Source organism: Scomber japonicus, chromosome 3 (genome assembly GCF_027409825.1).
Source record: "Scomber japonicus isolate fScoJap1 chromosome 3, fScoJap1.pri, whole genome shotgun sequence".
Lineage (NCBI taxonomy): Eukaryota > Metazoa > Chordata > Actinopteri > Scombriformes > Scombridae > Scomber > Scomber japonicus.
This window is the reverse complement of record NC_070580.1, coordinates 9954924-9971862: the sequence shown is the minus strand read 5'-3', so window position 1 is coordinate 9971862 and position 16939 is coordinate 9954924. Positions and strand designations below refer to the sequence as shown.

General features: G+C 42.5%; 1 protein-coding gene across 5 annotated transcripts in view; it reads left to right on the top strand.

Moving 5' to 3' along the window:
* magi1b (membrane associated guanylate kinase, WW and PDZ domain containing 1b) overlaps window positions 1-16939 on the top strand; it is a 123037-nt gene that overhangs the window by 31311 nt on the left and 74787 nt on the right. For all 5 annotated transcript variants that reach the window (XM_053315250.1, XM_053315249.1, XM_053315248.1 and 2 more), the window contains exon 2: window positions 10177-10293. In XM_053315250.1, the coding sequence (XP_053171225.1) occupies window positions 10177-10293 (117 nt within the window). The remainder of the gene's footprint in view (window positions 1-10176; window positions 10294-16939) is intronic.

Here is a 16939-nt window from a genome sequence, read left to right as displayed (position 1 = left end):
TCAGGAAATGTGTGATGAAGACATGGAGCCCCCAGCAGCTGCACATGCACACACAGGCAGGAGGCAGGCGAGAGGAGGAGGAGGAGGAGGAGGAGGATGAGGAGGAGGTGTGTGTCGGATACGAACACACCTCCCGCCTCACTCTTTGATTATCCCTCTGTCTTTTAATTTACACTCTCACCTTCACTCTTTACTCTTTCATTCACTGTTATAGCTCCTCCACCTCACCCTCACTACCACCACACCCTCCCACCTTGCTTTAATATATCTATTATTCCTCCTGTTGTTTATGTCTATCCCTCTTTCCTCTCCATCACTGCCCCCCCCCCCCCCCCCCCCCCCGGCTGTGACCAGTGGTCGGTCTGTCAGCACCGTTCACCCACTGTGGGCCTGGGGTGACTTGGCACATTGCCTCTGATTACACCCCAGCGGTCGCCCCATTAATCTTACCATGAAACAGAACAGGGGTGGAGAGAGGCCAGGAGATATTATGGTAATGCATCTCATTTGATTGACTTGACTATTTTACTTCATGTTTTTTTTTTTTTCCCTTGTAATTTTTATCTGTGGCTCTCGTGTGTCTTTTCGTGTGCTCTTTTCTTCCTGTCTTAACTCGTTCTTGTTATTTAAAATATTCAGTATTTTACCATAAATCATTAAACGAGTTCAATCATTCCTTTTTTTTTCTCTAAATGCATCTGATGTTTTAATCAGATTTATAGAGGAACACGACCCTGTTCCTTTTTATTTATGGTAGACTTTGTTTGAAAGACTTTTTTTTGCTGACATGTGTCTCTTTTGCTTGTGTTTGAGCATGAAGAGCACTTTGCTAAATGACAGTTGAAGTGTGTGAAGGCTTAAGCCCGCAGTATCCCAGTATCACCTTATCAGTGTCTAGATATCTTTCCCATGCAGTTATCCCACACTACAAACAAATCATTTAGCAGTCGACCTTTAAAAGAGTCCAACTTCTTCTCAGTTCTTCCTTTCCGCCCTCCCTCCGTCTTGTCATCCACTTTTTCCCATCAATCCTTCCTTCTCTCCTCATATCTTTCTTACGATCTCTCATTACCTCATTCGTCCACTTTCTCTGTATAGAAGTGCTGATCTACTCTCTTCAGCCAGAGGGGTGGTGGTGGGGTGGTGTGGTGGGGTGGGGTGGGGGGGACCTGTTTTAAATCTGCAAGCCAATCAGCTGGCCTGTCACAGGAGACTAATACTCCCATTGGTTTTAAAATGCCGCCTGTCAATGAGGAGAGGCTGTGATGGAAAGGTAATTACGTCCAAAATACTCTGGTCCTACTGGCTCATGCATCCGTCAGTCAATAATCACATCAATAGCTGAGCAAATCCGGCTCTGAGAGAAAGTTTGCATTGAGGAAAACCTCTAATTTATCGTCTCGTGCTGATCGTGGATCACTCTGCCTTTTTTTTTTTCGTGTCCTGTGGAGATCTTTGCGGCTGATTGTAAAGGACTGGGCGGTGATCGGTTCGTAGCTTTTATCTTTTAACTTTCCTGGACTTTAAATATTAGTGTCTACTGCAGTATTTGTTGACAGTAAATGTAAAGCAGAGGATGATGGATCCTTTCTCACAATCTCTATAAGTCTCTGTGGAGGGAGCTCAGAGGCTCAGAATGAATGTGGGAATCATCACAAGGATTCTTAAGGGTTAGGCATCCTCATAGATTGTACTGCAGATATGCTGTATGTATGATGCTGATTGTTTATAGCGTCCTTGGCCAGCAGTCAAATTAGACAGGTGCTGTTGTTGTGCAAATAGCAGCCTTCTACAAACAAGAAATACATGTGATCTCTATATGGTCACCAATATGTGTTTTCTCAATCCACTGTCAGATCGCAGCTGTGGGGAAAAAATTGACGCCACTCCCGCAGCCCCTTTTTTGCACTCAATGAATCCTCTGAGGACCCCACCACCACCACCACCACCACCCCCTCCCTTCCACGTAGAGGACTACGATCAATGAAAGCAATCTGGAAAATAGTAAACAGGCGAGCGACTCCAAGACACACAACCGTATAGACAGGATTGAAAACACGTCAAAGATTTAACCCTGACCGCCTTGGATCTGGTGTTTTTTTCTCTCTTGACTCAACGAGGTGCAGATGTCAAAGGATAAGAACTGTTTTTCTGTTATTCCACAGCAGCAACACTGAGAAGACTGTACCTGCTTCTTTTTTTTTTCTTTTAATGCCCTGTGAGTCTCTCTAGCCTTGACTCTACAGCTAGCCATATTCATACTCGTGGGTCTAATTTAAGACTCACACTTACGAGTAGCTCGGGGAATATAAAGAAACACATTATCGAACAGACATAGATCCTGTATTTTTTTTTCTCTCCCTTTGGGCAGATGATTATTTCTGAAGCTGCTATACACTGAGTAAAAAACATGACTGGTTACAATAGATTTTCCTCTGAGAAAATGGACCATATTTGCCATGAAAGCCATATCCAGATATATTATTTGAGCGTCTGCGTATTTCCTATTTACTGTAATTGAGAACTTCACCACCTCATACCAGCATTGATTGGAAAGTCCATGCCACAAGGGGCTTGAGTAAAACACTTCCACTCACATGATTCCACAATAACGTATATGTGGAAATAAGTACTGTACCTACATTACAATTGCTACTGCATGGTTTATATTGGTATGGGAGACCACTAGCAATCCTCCATACACATGCACCAGTATAAAGACATCATCACATAAACCAAGACAGTGTCTGAACCTTTCACTCCACATAGCCATAACTTACAGAACCAATGAAATAATACAGTCACCTTACATAAACTGCATTATTGTCAAGATTGGGTAATGTGAGGTTTAAAACATTCAGTTATTGTTTCAATAAGCTCAGTTTTTGGGTAGTTTTTGTTGTGTTTGACTTACCAATGATGCCATGATTTCCCCCTAAAACTGTACTGTTGGTATAAGTTATAAATCTTAAAATTGAGGCATTAATTGTTGTATATGGTATATGTTAGGGGCTTCATGTTGCTTTGAATACTATGGAAGGGTGAAGTCCTTTGTGTATGCGGTGGCTCTGTTATTGTGTCCATCTTTGTATCTGTTCAGCAGTATTGTACAATCACACATTTATAGTCTCACATTGCATTGAGGATGGCTTTTGTATAGAATACTATTAGCAATTCTTCCCTATGTGTATATTGTGTAAAATCTCCCCCTATGTTTTTGTAATGCCCTGTCAGTCCAGAGGGGGGCAGCAGACTATGCCTGGCTGTTAACATCATCGCCCCAACCACAGTCTCTTTACTCATCTGGCAGCTGTTGCTATGGATACAGAGCCTGGCCATTGCCGTGAACCAAGCCACATCTAGTAGAGGAACATAGGGGGTGGTGTTGAGCTCAGAGACATGGATGTTCACACACAAACACACACACACACACACACACACCTGTCTGCTCTATAAATATGAAAGACTGGTCTTCTCCATTCATTATAGTGTCAGATTGACACCTGTCTTACTTAAGAGCTTTAAAGTAAAAGCATACTAGCCATCTGTTTTCTTTAGAATCACTGGTATTGAGCTGCAGTGTCATCATACATCATCTCTGCTGGTGTCCATAAATCCACAACCTGGGGTTTAGTTAGCTGTGATCACCTTGTTCTTTCACTTAAGCTGCATACACAATAAGTCATCTCGTCACTAGTCAAGAGTCAGATTGAGCTCTCTCTGTCTTTCTGCCCAGTCTCTAATAATTAGGACATATGGTTAAGCTCTGATCAGATCTGAGTGATGAGAAATGTTAACTGTATATAGCTGCTGCTGCTGGTTGAATCAATTAAATGGAGATTAGCCCTGATTATCTGATTAACTAGAGCCACGGATGGAGTGCTCACTTAAAGAGTTGATTACTCAAGACTTTATTTAGCATCTCATAGCTAAATTTAACTAGTAGTGGGTCAGGTTTGAAAGGCATGGATCCATTTGACTTTAAAGTCCATTTCCTTACTATGTCCCACTTTGGAGAGAAACTAAATTTAACAATAAACAGCCCACTGAAAGAAGCCTTTAGTTCTAATCATAGCTTCTGCATGGCAACGCATCCCTTGATGTTAAAAAAGACAATTAAAGAGAGGAGAGAAAAAAAAAAGAAGTTGTTTGTTACCTTGTACACCAGACTGTTTGTGTATTCTACATCGATACAACACTCAGTGCCCAGCCAAACATGTTGGCGCTGCCAAATCTGACTTGGCTACGTGTAAAACAGGCTGGCACCCTGGCATATGACTGCGTTTAGTGCTTTGTCACATAGACTGGTGCTTTGTGTTACGAGGGCGTCTGTGTCTGCTGATGCCCACTATGTTGTTTGAAGTAAAAACCTTTCTTGGATTCACCTCCATGAAACCTCTTTTAAATGGGTTTAGTTGTTGCTATTAAGGCCATGCAGTTATAATTACTAGCTATTGTACCTGAAATTATAATCTAATAGCTGCAATATAACCATAAGGTTTTTTTTTGCATGTAGCTTTTTATAGCCAAAAAAACCGAACTTCACTGAAACATAATCGTCCTGCCTGTAGTGGGAAAGGAATCGCAAACTAGTGTGAATTAACACGTCAGCACTTTGTGCAAGAATAACACAAATTGTGAATGACATGAAATTTTTGAGGGAAATCTAAGATCCTTCATCCTGTGTGAATATTCCTCCGATATTATAAAGAACAGCAGTTCTTCCAGTAAAAACTGGAAGTAAATTCATATTTTGGCCTTGGCCCAGTTCTTCAATCGACAGCCTCAAGCTACTTTTAAACAATACACACTAGTAAGATTGATTTCAAGAGCAGCAGTCACATCATACAAAGAAATCTACTGTACATGTAGGTCTTCAATATCAAGAATGTTACCGGGCTCTCCACTATGTAATGACATTGCTCGTCTGTAGCGAACAAGTTCGTGACTCCTGCCGTTTCTAAATCAGCAGAAACCCTTCCTTTCTCACTGCGGCAGCCCTGCGAGCACGAGGATTGAGTTTCAGCAAAGTTTGTTTTTTTTTCTGTTTTTTTTCCATGCTGTGAATACAGATGTCAACTGCCAGCGGAGAGTCTGGCTGGTGCCATGTCTGGCTCTGCATGTCTGAGCAGGGCCTTGGCTGGCTGATCAGAGCCGGGGGTGCAGGGGTGGGCTCAAAGGGAGATGCTTCGAAAGTACTGGAGCTTTTCACATTTTCAGCTGTGTGTAAAAACTCTTGATGTTTTGTCTGGCTTGCTCGCCTCCCTCCCTCCCACCCTCCTTCTGTGTAAACCTCCTCTCCCCCACTTCAGTTCTGTCATGGATTGCGTGTCTCCCGCCCAAAATCTTGCTTATTTTAAGGGGCTTATGGAAAATCTACAACAGGTGGGCCGTGTTTGAAGGACATGTCGCTTCTTATTATCTGTTTGCAGAGGGATTTGGGTGGGTGGCCGCAGGGCCAAATGTTCCCCCAACCCAGTCTTGTTGCCTGCTACATCCTCCATGTGAGTCAAATGGAAATCATCATCAATCTTATCGATCATTAAAAAAAAAAAAAGATAAAATAAGTGGGAGGCACCTGGAGGTTCAGTTAAAAATGTACTATTCCACATTTCAATGGTGTTAATACCAAATAAAGGGTAAATGAGACCATCACAGATCAAACAAACCAACCAGGGGTTTATAGTTATGGAGGCTTAAATATTTTAAACATAGAAATTAATCAGTTTCTAAGCTAGAAAAGGACAATCTATCAACAGCTCATGTTTATAGTCTATTTTATTCTATATAAAGTCAGCCAACATCTAAATCTTCAGGAACCAGCACAATGTGCTTTTATTTTGACGTCATGATAAGTATGCTTTGTCATTACACACACAGTACCAGAACAGACTCGTAGTAGCAGTTAATGGGCTTATGGTGTTAACGACTTGGCAGTGGTTTGAAGGGGCTGACGAGCTGCCTTAATAGGCTTAAGTGGAGGTGAGTCGTGATCTTTTTGGCTGGAGCACTACAGCGGGGCCAACCCTTCACACCATGCGTCTATCCATCACTGAATCACTTACTCACTCACTCACTGACCGAGTGATGAAGTTACACCATTGGCTGGCCGAAAGTCTTACCGAGGGAGACGTGGTGTGTATTTACGTGAGAAGAGGATCTGTGCTCCGTCGTTGTTGTCAGTGTAACTTCCTGTCAGTTCCATGTGTTATAAATATAGTTATAATAATAATCAACTTTATTTCTATAGTACCTTTCTGAACTGGACTTACAAGGTGCTTCACATAGTACAATATACACTGTTGAAGAAAAAGTAAAGTTAACAAAAGTCAGAAATAAAAACACAACTAACATATTAACCCTCCTGTTGTCCTCGAGTCAAGGAAGGAAGGGAGGATGAGAAGGAAGGAGGGAAGGAAGGAAAGGAGGGACGGAGGAAGGAAGGGAGGAAGAAAAAGAGGGAGGAAGGGAGGAAAGGAAAGGAAGGGAGGAAGGAAGGAAGGGTGGAGGGAGGGAGACAGGAAAAGAGGAAGGGCAGAATGAAGGAAAGAAGGACAGAGGAAAGAAGGGAGGAAGGTAGGGGGCAGGAAAGAGAGAAGAGAAGGAGGGAGGGAGGAAGGAAAGCAGGAGGGGAGGAAAGAGAGAGGAAGGAAAGAAAGAGAGAAGGAGGGAAGGAAGGAAGGGATAGAAGGAGGGAAGGAAGGATGGAAAGGAGGGAGGAAGGAAGGGAGCAAAGGAAAGATGTAAGGGAGGGAGGAAGGCAAGGAACAAAGGTAGGAGGGAGAAAGGAAAAGAGGAAGGAAAGGAGGGAGGAAGGAAAGAAGGAACAGTCAAAACAGACAGGGTCAATTTGACCGGGGAGGACGACACGAAGGCACCATACAGTCTACACCCAAAATCTGATGAATTCTATTTGAAGTTTTACATTTTAATGCTAGAGTTACTACTGTATTAAAAGTCCTATACAATGAAACTTACAGTAAAACATATTTAAGAGTGGTAACCGTGAGACAACCGTGTAAAGCTCTCCAGTGTTTGATCCAGTCGTGTTGATGTCCTTACACATGAGGTTGGTGACAGATTGCTGGTAGAACATTCACAGTATCAATCTCTAAGATAAAAGTTGACTGTACTGGTATTATAGATGGATCACTCTCTACCCAATATGGAGCCAAGCAAAAGAGTGAAATCCACACATTGTGGCTGCCTTTAAGGAGAGCGGTTTTATACTAGTCCACTATTGTTTTAAGTAGTGGACAAGAAAAAGGGAAATGAGAAAAGAAATGTGGTGGAATGGTATTTGACCTCAGACCAGAAAAAACATATTAACTTAGGTCGCTGCAAAATGAGTTTGAGTTAACTCCGGGGACCTCGTGCATATTTTGGTCCTAGCCACTGAGTCTGGGCCAATCAAAAGCCAGTGGTCAGGGGTATTGAGGTCACTGTTTTTTAAGATAGTGTGCATTCTTTTTAACATGAATGCTTTTTTTTTTTTTTTTTAAATGCGAACAAATAGATAACAGATACTGAAATAAATATCTGAGTGTGAAGGCATGAAGAAAGTGGACAATCTATTTTTTCTCAGTCAGCCAGATCCAGGTGAGTAGTGGACATTGAACGGAACTGAGCTGAACTGAACCTGTCCTGGTCTATGTAGATCACTTCTGTCATGATTGAATTCATTAGTTACCTTTGCCTTTTACATTCAAACATCTCACCAGCTTATGATTGTTTCATGGGTCAGATCATTTAAGCCTCTGTACCATTTGCTATAATTGTACTTTCCAATGAGCAAGCCAGAGGTAGAATCTGAGTAGCATGAGAGCAACCTGCTGTCAGAGACACTGTGGTGATATTTGAAGCTGTTAAATCAATATGCTGCAGGAAAATAATGTGGTCTTATAAAATAAAGCCCAATTATGTGTATTGATTTCCTTTGTGCCACCTAGATGTGAGTTGTTATGGGTGCATAGAGTTGTATAGCAAAGTATAGAGATTGTAGCTCTCCATCAGACCTGTATAGCTTTGGAAAATGTTGTCTTCACCCTTCCTAGCTGGACTCTCCTCTTTGGTATAGACCTCTTTTGAGTTTTGTCTTGTGGCAGATTTCCCAACCCAAATTTCAAACAGGGTCATGCAGTCAATGGGGGTCTGCTCATGAGGAATGCCCATTGCTCTCTAGTAATTGGTGTGTACAAGAGCATGTCAGGGTGTGTATTAAGCTCTCTGTTGGCCGGAGCGTAGGTTTGTGACCTGTTGTGAGGATTACAACACGGCGACATGTCTAGATGGGACAGGGCCAGGAGCAGAGTTTCTTCCCAGGAAGAGCTTAGGCAGTGGGGTGGAGACTCAACCTTTCCTACAAGACTGTTTACCAAATGACCATATCAGCTACAAGACTGACAACAGTCAATCAAAAAGCCAACATTTCCTTCTTTTTTTATACAATGTGGAGCTGCACCGATTAGCTCATTCATTGATTTGTCGATCAACTGCAACTATTTTAGCAATCAAGTACTCGTTTTAGTCTTTTTTAAGCAAACATTTGCTGGTTCCAGCTTCTCAATGTGACAATTTGATGCTTTTCTGTGTCATACATAACAGTAAACTTCATATCTTTAAGTTGGGGACTGTTTGTCAGACAAAACAAGACATTTGAAGATGTCGGCTTCAACATTTGAAGACATCAGTATTTTATAGACCGATCGATTAATCAAGAAAGTAATTGACAGATTAATCCATAATGAAAAGTTAGTTGCAGCCCTAATACAGAAACATCCTAAATGATGCCAATGTAGCAACTGTGATGTACATGAGCATAAGACAACTGAAAAAGGGCTATCTAACAATGAAATATATCATCTTAAAAAGCTCTACCTAAAAATGTATTAGTGTAAAAATGTATTAAGAATTTTAATCACATTATTAAAAAAACAACATGTTAAGATGATACTATTTGTTAAGAGATAGCAGTTAAATGTTTTTCTCAACACCATGCTGTATATTGACATTTTAATTGCAACGTGAGCCCGGCAGCTTCTAAACCAGACTTCGACAATCAAGCATTAATGTAACCATAATTAAAAACGTGTTGCATCTCAGCTCTTGTGATGCCCGTTGGTATGAATGACAGACAAAAGCTGGGGTCACAGTAGAATGAAAAGCAGTCATATCATGCCTGAGGGATGTGCACGCTCGGCTTCAATTGTACAAACCCACAATCATTCTTCCAACCGGAGCCTCTTCTGTACTATGCTAACAATCTCAATCATGTTATTATGTTAAACACACACACACACACACACACGTGCGTGCACACATACACACATGCACACATACAGACACATGCACATACAGACAGTTTCCATGGAAACAGGATCCAGGGCCTTTTATGACTGGTTGTTTGCCCAAGACAACCAAAAATGGTCTCAGCAGCCATATGTAAAGATAGATAAATCATTTGTATGTAATAGGATAATATAGTATATAAAAATGTATGTAATAATAGGACATACACTACATAGTATAGAACATGATCAGATGTTAGTTGTTCCCCGAATTGAATTTAGTACAATGCATTGTAATATTCAAAATGATGTCATTTTTCCTTTTTGTGTCAGCAGCCGGGGTGTGTATTTCCTCTCCGCTCTATTACTCATGTTCTCATACTGTTTGTGTTGTCTTTGCACATGCTTAGCACTGCCTGTAATGTGGACACTCGCTGTAAATGGCCACACACAGACACATTCAGAGACAAAACACACACACACACACATACAGGGACACTTTCCAGCAGTGCTGCCCTTCAGTCGCCTAATGTGTGTGTCTGAGGCCCAGATGGCCAAGCGGTAGGAGGGCTGATTCACGGTACTAGCCGTGGCGCTAGCAAGTCTTGGGTTTTGGCTAGCCCCGGCTGCCTGAGAGAGGGAGAGCCCGCAGCCAGCTACCCCTCCAAGTGACAATGGCAAGTGTACAATTCACGGCTACGCGCTCAGCATCGAGCATCGCCATGGCTGCAGGATAAACTTGCGCGCGGGAGCCAAACTGTGTCCGTTTGACACTTTACCTCCAGAGTATAACAGCACTGTTTCCACTCTTGTCATGTTCTTGTGTCTGCTAGCCTGGTTTGTGATGCATTTACCACATGTTTTTTCCTGTTTGTTTCCACCATGACAGGAAGCAAGCTCAACAAGGACCTGAAGCACTATCTGAGCCAGCGCTTCCAGAAGTCCTCGCCCGACCACGAACTGCAGCAGACCATACGAGATAACCTCTACCGTCACGCCGTGCCTTGTGAGTCCATCTTTACACCTTGTTCGGTCATTTCCTTCCTCATCCTCTATGCTCTATCTCCTGGCATTTACACAAGCTGTAATGATCAGCTGGCTTTACACACATTCTCTACACACTTTGATTATGCGAGTTAACACAGGACATTTGACTGTATTTTACGACCAACCAGATATAAAAGAAAAAAAACAGCCCAATGTTTTTGCTCCAGGCATGAGCAGTTTTAGATCCATGTAGTGATTGGATGTCGCCACCTCACACAGACACTTTGTTATCTAATTAAGCCTGATTATTTCAGTCTAATCCGAGCACGGTTCCACTTGCCTTTTGACTAATACTGGCCGTGCTGTTAGCCTGGCTGATTACTTCACACCCTCCTTGGAACCAGCCTCGTGTTGAGGGGTTGATCTGTTTTCATCACTCATCATCCGCTCTCATCCCAAAATTGACTTTTTTCCGCCCCCCCCCCCCCCCCCCCCCCCCCCCCCCACAACCCCCAAGCAGATAACAAACACAACGAGTCGATACAAAGTCGGACCACCACGCGCACTGTTCCCTCCAGCCGGTCAATCAGCATGGAGTTTGCTTTTGCTAATATTGTCTTGATCAGCGAGAGGAAAGTCTGGTGACTCCACAGCGACTAGGCTAGTAGTATCTCATCTCCACGGGATCAATAGCGCCAGTAATTATAGGCTCCGCCGCTTCATCCAAGTCCCTCACCTTCTATCACTAACCAGTATCTCCTCTGCCAGAGCCGGCTGTGTAATCCAGGAATAGAGCCTTGTGTCTGTGTCTGTTGATATAGCTAAGATCCAAAGGCGCATTTGTTGTTTGTTTTTTTTTTGAAGCCGCATACTTCTCTTGTAGATGCTGCTGCATAAAAGCTGGAGTAGACATTTCAAGTGTTTTTATTCTTCCCCGCTATGAAAAAGAACTCTTAAAGATGCTGTCGGTGTTATGAATGCAGCATTGTTGGAATAACACCGTAAGAGTAGACTGGTAAAAGCAGTAATAGTCCATAGGAGAACAAAGAAAAAATCACTTATGAAGAGAAGTTCGATTGATGCTGCACGATGCCAGTCTTGTGTTTTGTCCCCCCCCCCCCGATTTGAAACCAACTGCATGGCACAATCAGAGCCAGGCGCACCATTGTCATGATCCTGGAGCTAGAGTTTCCTACCGGTTTAGTCACAGCATGTCTCACTCGATTGAGACAGAGGGACAAGAGAGGGGGAAAGAGGCAACAGCAGAAATGACTGCGAGTTCTGTGTTTGATTTTCCTCTCCTGTCTTCTTTCCATGATTTTAATATTTTACTGGAAGTATTAGCAGCTGGGATGCATTAGCCTCACATCATTTACTATCTATAGATTCCATGTGTGTGTGTGTGTGTGTGAGACATATCACGTCATTTTAAACCTTATGTCAGTTTCTACAATTAACACTTTTTTTGGGGGAGGGAGGGGGCAGAATAAAATTCACAATATGCAAACTTGATCACTTAACTTAAAACAAGATTTTAATCAGCAAACATTCTCTAAAGCTTTAGTATATTGGATTTTTGTTTGTTTTTGCACCTCTCATTTCCCCAGACCTATCCCTTCCCCTTTAATGAATCTCATCTGCTGGATTTTCAATTAGTTTATTCATGGCCCTCTCACGCAAATTACTAAATGTATTCTGGAGGCTTGTTTAAGGGACTTTATCTGCATTACCTCCACTGCCATATGTCAGCCAGACACTGCTGGACGGTGGGGGTCTGACCATAATGGCCATTTTAATCACTGAGCGGGTCTATGGCACACCAGTAAAAAACCTGGTGTTATTAGCAGTAAACAAAGCATGAAGGTGTTCCCCAGGCCATATGTTTTATAGGACTGTAATGTTTTTTTTTTTGTCATGCACTTCTAGAAGAGTGCCGGGGTATAAAATTCACAAATCCTTTACCGTAGCTTAATTTCTTTCTTTGTTTTATGGAGAGCGCATGTCACAGTGGGCACAGTCCATGAATAAATACTCCCTCATGCCCTTCACACTGGCACAATAATACAAGACCAACACAGTCATTATATAGAAAAAGCATTTGTCCATTCATGTGGTGTCAACGCATAAGTGAAATGGCTCAGCCTCGGTTGTTTTGGCCCGTGGTTGAGAGAGGTCAGCGTGTGTCCTAGTTGACGTATGTCCAAAGGTTGCTCAAAGCCCTCTCCGTGTGTACGTGCATGTGTAGGTGGAGGTGTGATTAATGCACAGCGAAGCAGGTGGAGAGACAGATGGAGACGTGCCACTGTGGATGTCGGGGCTTTTCCTTCCTCTGAGCCAGGCCACATAATAACAACAATTGTGCATGTTCACGTGCACTCTTCTAGTTCATATTCACTACTCTATCATTGTCAGTGAACCTTTAACTCTCTGATTTACTCTTTGGTAGTGCTGAACCTTAGTTTAAATTCAAATAAGCTTTATTGGCATGAATGTCAAAACAATATAACCAAAGATTCAAGAGTCAATGAAACAAAATGACATTAACATAACATTAGGACTGGTATATTATATGTAGTATATGTGCTTATGTATATAAACACAGTATTTCCTATGTGGGTTTTTTACTGTATGGATTAGCATATATAATTGAGGAGTTTGTATTAATGATATTTTGTATTAATGGTGTTTTATGTGTCAAATTGAAAGACACAGGTAGGTTTTACTGTTATATTTGAGCACTAAATGTAGGAATCTACTATTTCAAGGGTTAGGGTTAGGGTTAACACATTTAATTTAAAGCTGGTGTCTATAAAGTTTTTTTTAACCAATATGCCGTCAATTCAACCATAGTGTGATGGAGTAATGGAAAACACTCATATCGTTACTAAGGAATTTTTCTGCTTTACTGAAAAGGGATGATCACTGTGCTGGCCTGGGTGTCCATCCATCTGTCAGCAAGCAGCTTCACTAATATCCCCCCCCCCCACCCTCGTCCATAGCGGTGCCCTAAACAACCAATGGGAGTCCCAAGTGCAAGCGAGAAGGTCACGCTCCCTCACTGGCTTCCCACACACCCACATTACCAAATGAGTGCCAAGCAGGAAGCAATACAGCAGGGACTACTGGTGGTTCCTTGCCACTCCTGCATGCATTTGACTGGTTGTAAAGTGTCAGTAAGCAAAATAATGAAAGACATCTTTTAAATAGGTGACCAGGTGTCTAACTGGTGTCATTAGCATTACTTTTTTTTTGGTTTTGAAAGTAATGTATAATTGGGATATAGCTATTTATATCTCATGTAACAATTTTAAGGGCCCTTTCTCATTCTGTTTGGCTTCAACAAATTGGATAGGCACTAATTTGAGTAGTGTAAGAAGTAGTTCAATTCAGACAAGGGTAACTTACATCAACTGCAAAAAAACACAGTTGAAGGAATGATAACTTGCAATGATGAAGCTGTTTTTGGAAATTCAGTAAAGTATAGGGTAGAAGTCCACCAGATAACTTCACCAAGAGGTGGATCTTCTCTTCTAAAGCTGGACTCATGAAGTTAGTTGTTAACATCTAGTTCGATCTGGCCTCCCCTCTCACATCTCCAAAAAGTTCCTCTTCCAGTTGTTCCCCTTTTTTAAAAAATGTGTAGCCCCAGCCACTCTCACCCTCCCCCCATCTGCCGAGGCGTCCGTCGGCTTCCCCTGTGGTCACCCCATCCGCGCGTTCAGCATTCCCACTCTCCCATTATCCCCGGCGCCGACCCTCCATCCACCCCCCCCCCACCCCCCCTTCTCTATCCAGCTCTCATTCTTGACCCCCCCTGCCCCCCACCCCCCAGCCCCCCCCCCCCCCCCCCCAGCTCATGACACCACTGCTTCTCGTCCCTTTCTCGCTGCCACTGCTGCTCCCTCTCTCTCTCTCTCTCTCCCCCTCTGTATCGCAGTTGTCAGAGATCGGAGCGGTAGCAGCAGCAGCAGCAGCAGGAGCAGCAGCAGCAGCAGGAGGAGAGAGGATTGTTCAGTTTTGGTTTATACCTGATTTTTACAGCAGAGGAAAAAGAAAGGGGGGCACTCTGGTCTCTCCTGCATCAAAGGCAAGTAGCAGTAGTGTCTGCTGTGGATGTGATGCTGACAGCTCGGTCTTCGCTTCTCAAATGAGCGAGAGGGGGTTCGCCTGAGCCCGTGTTCTCGTGCGTGCGTGAGTGTGTGTGATGAATTGCGGGGCTAGCAGCACAGACGATTGGACGACCTGTATATAGGCTAAGAGGACGGCTCGGAGGGAGGTGGGGGCGGCTGAAGCTGTGGGGATGGAGATGGGGGTGGGGTGGGGTTTGGGTGTGGGAGAGGAAGGGGGGGGGCAAGAAGGGGGGGATGGGCAGAGAGGGGATTGAGAGATGCAAAAACACTCTCACACACTCAAATCAATGGTGGCTCCAGCTAGCCAGTGAGGCTAACATAAACATATGTGCACATATGACTTGTGGTTGGATGAGATGTCACTCAGCTGGTCTGATACATGTGTTTTTTGACTATATGTGTCTACAGTGTGTGTCTAAGCACCTTCTCCAGTGTTACTGTGGTGAGGCTACATATTACATCCACAGATGCAACCACACTGTGTCACCTGAACAAAAGAAAGAAGCTTTCACTGTGAGAATGACTGTGCTGTTCCTAAACAGCAGGAGGCGAATCAAGAATAGGACAAGAAAGATAAAGAAGTGAGCTTTGAACTCTTTCGATTTAAAAAAAAATTCTTATCAGATAGAAAAGGGATGTCTGACAGTCAAATCCACTCTGTTTATCCACTGTTTGACATCCACTACGTCAAGAATGTTGTTTTTGTCAAGGCTAGGTTAACGCATCCAGGCATGTCTTCCTAATGACAGATCCTTCCTGTTATACCAGTTCCCTCAACTGAATTACACCATCACAAAGCCAAGTTTGTTCTCCCCTGCGTTCACCCAACAGCTGACATGACGGCCACAGACGGATACCGGTCTGAATTAAAATCAAGATTTGGGAATAGCTGATTAAACCTTGGACTGTCCGGATTCTGTAAAAGTGAGGAGACATCATCAGTAAGACAACTTTATCGGTTTCTTGCCAACTCTTGATAGATTACTAGTGTTACTAGTGTGTACTGGCTTCCGTCATTCGAGGAGCAGCGTAGCATTCAGTACAAGATTTACATTTTGCTCAAAGGTGTCCTGTGTCGTTTCCTAGAAAGCAAACAAAAGTGATGTTTACTTTGTGGTAGCTGCCGAAAATGAATGCAGTTTTGTTTTTTAGCCTACATTTTGAAATCTGCATTCTTTACTACCAGTTCTATTCTTCCCTTCCTTTTGTTGCCACATTTCTATATTTGTGTTTCTGTTCCTTGTTACTGCCAGTGAACCAAGAATCAGTGAAATAATGTGAAACCATTGGGAGGTATGTTTATTGCGGCAATCGAAACTGCTCAATAGCACTCCTAGTGGTCAGAAACTTCACAGGGTTCCTTTAGGATAAATTAAAGTATGTCTGATAACTTTGAAGTTAACTTAATTTATTCTGAAATTAATTGATTTTATTTCTTCTAATTTTGCTGTTATTCCCTTTTCATAAAAGTTTTTATATTAATTCTTCAAATAAAAGAAGGTAGTCAATTAAAAGTCAGGTCTCAAGGACATGAAGGACATTTTTTTTATATTCACAGCTAATTCTAATTATTAAATCCTCAGATGTTTTTTGTTTCAGTGCACTGATGTCATTTTATACAAAAGTTTATTGATAAACTGTAAAATATACTTTCATAACATTTGAGGGATCATTACAAAAACATTGTGTGTTCATCTATGTATAACGTACTTATAATATTATCAGTCAATATATCGATATCAGATTTCTTTTACTCTCTAATAACGATATCGCCCCCAAAAATCCGGTATCGGTCGGGCTCTACTGGTGAACATTAAATAGAGCAAACAGATGCAAATTAGGAAACAAGCAGGCTTTGTTCTAAAATATGAGTAAAACACTTAAACAGTGGGAAGTAGAAATAAAGGCCTCGCTCCAATACAAGCCTGCTTCCAATAAAGGCCTGGTTACCCTCTATGTTTGAGGTAAATAAATGTCCCGGCCACTATTTGAGGAAATAAGGTATGTTTTATTGAACTGTGTTAATACCATTTGAAAGAGGCCACAACACAATACCCATTTCAGTTGGAATAGGGGCTCCCAGCATGATGCAGGTAGATCAGAGGGGGTGTATGAAGAAAACAATAGGAGCTGAATGGATGCTGGTGGGGATTTCTTTTTCTTGCTAACACCATTAGCTCAAGTCAAAGGAATGTTGTCAAACAGAGAGTGAATGATGGGTGAACTCCCCCAGATTCATAACCCCCAACTGCCCAACCCACCAACCCACACACACACACACACACATACACACAAACACACACACAAAATCAAGAGTGTGTGGTAGTCAATCACTGACACAGTTGCACACACATGCAGGATGGATGCACAGAGGTAGTTTGAGTAAATGACGCCCCTGGAGCAGTACACACAGTATAGGCTCCATTTCTAAATGCAGATGCTTATTTGTGCTCTCTCGACATCTGAGACTGTTTTGACATATGGGAAATAGTTCATTTCCATCCGCAGACATGGCAGCTCACACTGTGTATGTCA